Genomic DNA, 7924 nt, shown 5'->3' on the forward strand with positions numbered 1-7924 from the left:
GAAAAACTGGCTATGGCTTTGTGTCAAAAGCCATGGCACAAGTCACTGTGCTCACTGTAGAGGTACCTGGAGGATATTTTGTAATAGAGAAAAATAATCTAGGTCATTTGGTAGTGACTTCTGGCCTGAAATTCTGAAGCTTACTTGGATGGATGAAAGCTGCTAGTTACCCATTAAAACCAGGGGGGATAGGAGGTGACGAAGGAAGTCTCGTTGCATGTCCTGTGGCAAGCTCCTTTCAACCTGTGGTGGTCGTGTGGGCAGGCAGTGCAGTAGCCTTTGGTACGTGCCTCCCACGCTACGAGTTGTAATGCAGCAAGGACCATCAACGTGCCCTGGCCTTCATAGCACACACGAAGTCCAGCTGAAATCAGTTTGACAAGTTCTGCTCCTGTGTTGAATTAGAACCAGACCTCGTTTTAAAATGGGAATCGGATGTGAATATTGCAGGGTTTAGAAAGATATTTGGCTCTATTTTGGAGTCACAAGCAGTAATGCCCCCTGAACTTTGCAAATTGTGAACTAAAGAAAGTGGCACTACAAAACAAAGTCCTTCACCCTTCTCACGGAGAGGCAGCACAGATCAGAGCACGTTGATTTACGCTGAGCTCTGTGCGGAATAGTTTTTGACGTGAATATGTTAGTCTGAATGAATAGTAATAGAAGGCTAAATAAAAAAGAATCAACAACTGCATAGCATCATGGATTAAACAGATACTGTGAGTAGAAAACGTTTTCTGTATAGAGATCATAGGTGATTTGTGATCTAGGCAGTTTTAAAAGTTAGAAGCAGTTTCTATTGCTTCATCATCTCCTGAGCCACCCTGCATGTGCATATTATTAAAATCACATTATTTGGGTTTGGATTTTTTGTTGGCGTGCCTTTCCTGCGTAGTGGATGGATATGTCGTACAGCGAGCAGAGAGAAAGACCACCTCATAGACCATACAACCTGAACACACAGTGAACGCTTATTTAATTTCTTGCTGCTTCAGCTGCTTTTGTTTGGGGGAATGAAGGAAGAGGTGGGTAAAAAATTTCTGCTAGAAAGTCTTTTAGGTGTGTCTTCTGCTGTGAACCCTTTGTCTTTTTCTTCTCAAACGATAATCAAAGGGGCAGAAGGTTTCTGCCTGCCTTTAGAAAATGCTAATATAGATCTTTATCCAAGTCTGCTATAGGCACAACTTTAAGTGTTGAATTCCATTCTGAAGAATAAGTCTGTCATAACATAATTATTAATGAATTTGGATTATTAACTGTTTATGGTCTCTTTCTGAAGAAACGTAGAATCATTAAGGTTGGAAAAGACCTCTAAGATCACCAAATCTAACCATCACCCAACATTACCATGACCATTAAAACATGTCCCCAAGTGCCACATCTACATGGTTTTTGAACACCTGCAGAGATGATGACCCCACCACCTCCCTGGGCAGCCTGTTCCAATGCCAAGAGCAGTGTCCTGAGCGACTGCCTACTCAATGACAAAATGTAAGATTCTGGACCCTCAAAAAAGTGTGCCTGCACTTTTTTATATTCCTGGAAAAATGTCTGTTTCATTTCAGAAAATCTTAAACGATGTTATAAAGTCATGTATTTGACCCTAAGTATGTAAAGTGACAAGCCAAAGCAATCTCTGAACCATTAGTGATGATCCTCAGGAATTCATGAAGGGTGGAGGGAAGTCTCACAGGACTTAAGATGGGCTAACATAGTATCTAGTCTTAAATGAGAGAGAGGTAGGAACAGATGAGAATATGTAGGGTATCACAGATGAGTTAGTGAGGGATCATTGTTCCCAGGAAGATACAGGAATAATTTACTAAATATCAGTCTGTAAGAACCTAGAAGATTGTAATAAAGTTCTTATAAAGGTGGGTTTGTCAAAACCAGACTATATAAAGCCAGTCTGATGTTATTTTTTGCTGGAGTAATTGGCCTGCTGGAATGGGATCTTGCAAACCTCACTGAAGTCAAGGTCCCACGCAGCATTCTTGGGAGCAGTACAGGAGAGGCGTTTTGGAGAAGCTGAAAAACAAGGGTAATGCGTAATTCATTTGATAAACTACTTGAGTGTGAGTTTTCATAATCCCCTGGTGAACTTAAAGGACATGCCAAGCAGTGTGCTACAGATGGAGTAATCCCATTAACACCAAGGAGAAGGGAACCAAGGTTTCTGGAGAGGAAGGAAGGCTGGAAAGGGTTGCAAGTGTCTCACTTTGTTGTGATCTTGGTGAATGCCATTGTAGGTTTTTGTAGCCCTGAATTAAACAGGGTTTTGAAACCACATCCTTTTTTTAAAAAAATATATCTTACATAGCATAGTCAGAAGAGTGTATATGCAGGTTTCTTTTTCAGAGACCCGCTTGCATGGAAGAGACACGTTGCTCCATTGATGAACAGTGAAGGGATTGGAAAATCTGCCTGTGCACCTTGAGCAAACCCAAACCACAGCAAACAGGCGTGAGAGATTGAGCTAAAAGGCTGCAATTGATGCAGTTGCATGTGGACCTGTGGGCTTGCAGGCAGCATGGACACCATTGGGTAAATGATAGGACTGGATTAAAAGGCTTACAGATTTATTAGACAAGTTTGCCATTTCATTTATTATCTCCAGACTTGTCTCAAGCATGCTTCAATGCGGATGTTGCTTTCATTTCTGCTCTATGCCATCCCAGAACAGGACCCTCAGGAAGTCCTTGCACTGCCCTGCGTATAGGTCCTACGTGCTGCACTAGGGAGGAGGCACTGCAGAGTCCTGCAGTCACTTTTCAAACTGAACTTCAGACAGCAAAACTAGCTGTTGAGTAGCTTTTGAAAATGGGCATTTCTGACATTTTTGAAATTTTATTCAAGATCGTAGAAAGATTAGGTAATACCACCCAGCTCTTCCCAAGAGCGTTGCTCAATGTTGAGTCTTGGCAGTTGTCTTTCTTTTGTCAAGAGGTCTCCAGCCCCACAGAGAAGCAGTACAGTTAATTCTGCTCTACCTCTTGTCCCTCAGCACACCCAGACAAACGGATCTGTTTAGCTTTGCTTCGTGGTTCTCTCACTGCAAAGATAAATGAGATGGCCTGCAATTCATACTTTATGTATCTATTAAAAGAAATATCCTTTACACTTCTGTGCAGTTTTACAGACTGCCAGCATTAACTTGGGGAAGAAGGGTATCTTTCAACTTCAGTACTATTAAATAATTGTCGTCCCAGAATGATGATTACCCACAATTTATTGAGCATTGTCAGTGTCCTTAATGCCGTGTAACCATATCCTTGGCATAAAAAGCCTATCATCTCAGGCTGTGCACTTTGGATGTAAGCTCAGAAGTAGTGCAGAGGGTGAATGTTAAAAACATTTGGGGAGGACATTTATGAAAAAGTGAGATGAAGCACACAGTTTCAGAAACAAGAGCTTATAGAACACCACTGGATGGCAGCTATGGATGAATGCTTTTGTCTTTTGACTGAAGAGAAAATGTTAAGCTAATAATTATTTATCTTTGTTTCTATCCACAGCCTCTGCCCTCCTATAATTGAAAAAAATCATCTAATAGTGCAGTGAAAAATAGTATTTCTTTTCCCCTTTCTATTTCTTTTAACTGTCTTTCTTCCTTTTACAGTGTTCTTTTTTTCCTTTAAGACTTCGTCAGGAACAAGGCTAGCCTTCTGATTTAAACCTGTTACATGCTGTTCCCTGTCTAAACCTTCTGAAACAGCTACTGAGTATTCCCCTTGAACTTCAGCATGCCATCACTTTGGGAAGTAGATGATATTCCACTGTCTAAAAATTCATGTACCTGTGGGATTTCTGGTATGAGAAATCAGTCTCTAATTTTGTTTCAAGAAAAAAAACTACTACAGAGTTTATAACCCTCTGCAGAAGTTTGAACATCATTTCCAACAGACTAGTTGTGTTCCCTGTGAGATAAAATTCTCTGCAGTCTGCTATTTAGGGTTATATTTATTCTCTGAATTTCTGTAGGCCTCAAATTTCTTTGGTACTTCAGTTGTTCTTAGAAATGGACAAGGAATTCTAAACAGAAGATAATTGTTTTTGACTTCTGGTTTCTATATCAGTCTTTAATATTTTTTCTCTCTGGTACAGTTCATGCAATCAACACATAGAGACATGAAAACAGATTTTAGTTAATTGCCATGTGCTAGCAATCAACTTTTATTGGTTTGGGACTGGTCTTCATTTGGAGAATAACATTTGGGGAGCTAGGAAGAAAGGATAGTGATCTTTTGTATGTCAGAGTGCTTAAGAAGACATTGTTTTGCCTGTTGTCAGACTTGGGAGAAAAGCCCTGCACGTGCCTGTGTTCACATACACAATGCAAGAGAAAAACACTCCCAGGCTGCCTTTTCTGAGACCCTTCACAACCTCTGACATGAGAGACGTGACAGAATAAGGAGTGGTGTCATACTGGTGTCGAGTTTGTCATAGGAAGGACTTCAGCTTGCAGGGCTGCTGGGAGAAGTCATAGCTTAGGTGAAGCAGTCCAAAGGCATGACTGCAAAAATTATCTGGGACAACTGATCTCAGCATTGTGCCAAGAAAAAGGCTTCTGAAGAAAGGGGAACAAGAAGTTACCTGGTGTACACCATTCTGTGCTTTTTGTCCTTCAGTGCATTGACATGAATGAAACCAAATTCAAGCCTGTGATAGGTGGATTGAATTTTGCCTTTCTTAACTTAGCTTCGAGTGACTCTTTTTGGAATGGGTCTGCTGGTTTCAAGGGATGAACAGTGGCAGGTTGAATGAATTACCCTAAGGCAAAATATGTAGCAGAACAGAAGTTACTCTTTAAATTTAACTAATTCCACTGTCTCTTCTTTGCTACAGGTGGTGGATGTGGACTTTAAAACAGTGTGTCTCAACATTTCATCCTCAACTATTTTTAATCTGATTGCACTACAAAAGAAAAGCTGCTAATGGGATAAATGTTGAGACTTTCCAAGAACTGACTTGAAGTACCGGAAGCCATTATTATTAATCAAGAAGAGCTTGAAGCTAAGTCTGTATCTGACCAGTCAGTATCATTTTCACATAACAGGCATGGCAAGTAAACGAAAATCAACAACACCGTGCATGGTCTTGGCCAACGAGCAGGATCCAGATCTAGAAATGGTTTCAGATGTGGAGGAAGGACCACCTGTACTCACGCCAGCAGAAAATCCTGCTGCTGAGAGTGTCACAAGCGACGAGGATGTTCATGAGTATGTGGATTCAGACAATCAGAAAAATGCAAATAAAGTAGAAGGTGGTTATGAGTGTAAATACTGTACTTTTCAGACTCCAGATCTCAATATGTTTACTTTTCACGTGGATTCAGAACATCCCAACGTAGTATTAAATTCATCCTATGTTTGTGTAGAATGCAATTTTCTTACCAAAAGATACGATGCTCTCTCAGAACATAATTTGAAGTACCACCCTGAAGAGGAGAATTTTAAATTGACCATGGTGAAACGTAATAATCAGACAATCTTTGAACAAACAGTAAACGATCTCACTTTTGACGGGAGTTTTGTCAGAGAAGAAAACGCTGAACAGGCCGGCTCTTCTGAGGCCCCCTCATCAGGGATCTCAATTAGCAAAACTCCTATTATGAAAATGATGAAAAACAAACCTGAGTCTAAACGTATTGCTGTTTTCCACAATGTGGCCGATGACATTCCCGCTGAGGAAAAGGGAACTGAAAATGAGCCGAACTCTGAAGAAGTAGTAGAAAACCCAGCGGCGGCAGTTTCGGAGCCGAAAGCGAGCCATGCGGTGGTCTGCAGCGCAGCAGAGGTGGCTAGTGCGGTGGTGACCCCAGCACCAGTGCTTCAGCCTGGGGTGGCACAGGTTATAACAGCTGTTACGGCTCCACAGAACTCCAGCCTGCTTCCTAAAGTCCTAATACCTGTAAATAGCATTCCAGCCTATAATACTGCTTTGGATAACAATCCTCTTTTGCTTAACACCTACAACAAATTCCCATATCCAACCATGTCGGAAATCACTGTTCTCTCCACTCAAGCTAAGTACACGGAGGAGCAGATTAAAATATGGTTTTCTGCGCAGCGGCTGAAGCACGGTGTGAGCTGGACCCCGGAGGAAGTGGAGGAAGCAAGGAGGAAACAATTTAATGGTACAGTGCATACTGTGCCACAGACCATTACTGTTATTCCAGCACACATTTCTGCTGCTAGCAATGGTTTACCTTCAATTTTACAGACATGCCAAATAGTTGGTCAGCCAGGACTTGTTCTCACTCAAGTTGCAGGTGCGAACACGTTACCAGTAACTGCCCCAATAGCTTTGACTGTAGCGGGAGTCCCAAACCAAACACAGTTACAGAAGAGTCAGATTCACACCGCTCAGCCTGTTGCAGAAACCAAACAAGTAGCTGCCATTCCAGCCCCTCAGCCTATCAAAAATGAATCTGCGCTGATGAATCCCGACTCCTTTGGCATCCGAGCGAAGAAAACGAAAGAGCAGCTGGCAGAGTTGAAAGTCAGCTACCTTAAAAATCAATTTCCTCAAGATTCAGAGATTGTTAGACTCATGAAAATAACAGGCCTGACTAAAGGAGAGATCAAAAAGTGGTTCAGCGATACACGCTACAATCAGAGAAACTCAAAGAATAATCATGGGATTCATCTCAACAGTGATTCCTGTGCCACCATTGTTATTGATTCGAGCGATGAGATGAATGAGTCCCCAACGGGAGTCACTCCACAGAGCAAGGCATCGTGGGGTGCTTTTCCCGATTTCACCCCGCAGAAATTCAAAGAGAAGACTGCTGAACAGCTGCAAGTCCTCCAAGCAAGTTTCCTTAATAACCCTGTCCTTACTGATGAAGAGATGAATAGGTTAAGAGCCCAGACCAAACTGACCAGGAGAGAGATTGACGCCTGGTTTACAGAAAGAAGGAAATCAAATGTCTTGAAGGAAGAGGGAGCTGACTTGAATGAGAGCAATGCTGGCAGCTCAAAAGAAGAGGCTGGAGAAACATCTGTGGGAGATGGAGCAGCAGGAGCAAAATCGGGGTGTTCCACTTCAAGCAAAATAAGCAAAAAGTCACCAGAGCAGTTGCACATGCTTAAAAGTTCCTTTGTCCGTACTCAGTGGCCATCTCCACAAGAGTACAACAAGTTGGCAGAAGAAACTGGGCTCCCAAGATCAGAAATTGTGAGCTGGTTTGGAGACACTCGCTATGCCTGGAAAAACGGCGGATTGAAATGGTATTATTACTACCAGAGCGCCAACACAAACAGCCTGAACGGCCAAGGCTTTGCACGAAAGAGAGGGAGAGGAAGACCAAAAGGGAGGGGGAGAGGGAGGCCTCGGGGCAGGCCTCGGGGAAGCAAGAGGTTAAACTGCTGGGACAGAGGTGTGTCTGTCATAAAGTTCAAAACTGGAACAGCAATCCTGAAGGACTATTATATGAAGCACAAATTCCTTAATGAGCAAGACCTTGATGAACTGGTAGCCAAATCTCACATGGGATACGAGCAGGTCAGAGAGTGGTTCGCAGAAAGGCAAAGAAGATTAGAACTTGGAGTAGAGCTGTTTGATGAGAATGAGGAGGAAGATGAAATGCTGGAAGATCAGGAAGATGAGGAAGAAACTGATGATAGTGATACGTGGGAACCCCCACGGCACGTTAAGCGTAAACTTTCAAAATCAGATTGACATGATGTTTGGGGGCTGAAACCTTCTAAATTAAGTTTGATGTTGTGGTGAAGAGCCAAATGATTTTTCATGGTCTTCAGTTCAGCAAGTACCTGCTTTGCATCTTCCTTCCACCTAGAAGAACATGGGCAAGGTGCTACCTGTGCAGGCAACAACTGTTTGCTTCCTTGCTAGAAGAGATGGACATCTTCAGGCCTAGGACACTGGGTTATAAATTGGATCCAGTCCAGCTCCTCCTCTT

General features: G+C 42.4%; 1 protein-coding gene across 1 annotated transcript; it reads left to right on the forward strand.

Annotated features, from left to right (window-relative positions):
* The first annotated feature begins 5036 nt into the window (after positions 1-5036).
* Positions 5037-7683, forward strand: ZHX1 (zinc fingers and homeoboxes 1). The gene has a single exon (XM_008945717.1). The coding sequence runs from the start codon at positions 5059-5061 to the stop codon at positions 7681-7683; it is 2625 nt and encodes an 874-aa protein (XP_008943965.1). The 5' UTR covers positions 5037-5058.
* Positions 7684-7924: the final 241 nt, after the last annotated feature.

The sequence above is a fragment of the Merops nubicus genome, unplaced genomic scaffold (genome assembly GCF_000691845.1).
Source record: "Merops nubicus isolate BGI_N331 unplaced genomic scaffold, ASM69184v1 scaffold27808, whole genome shotgun sequence".
Classification (NCBI taxonomy): domain Eukaryota; kingdom Metazoa; phylum Chordata; class Aves; order Coraciiformes; family Meropidae; genus Merops; species Merops nubicus.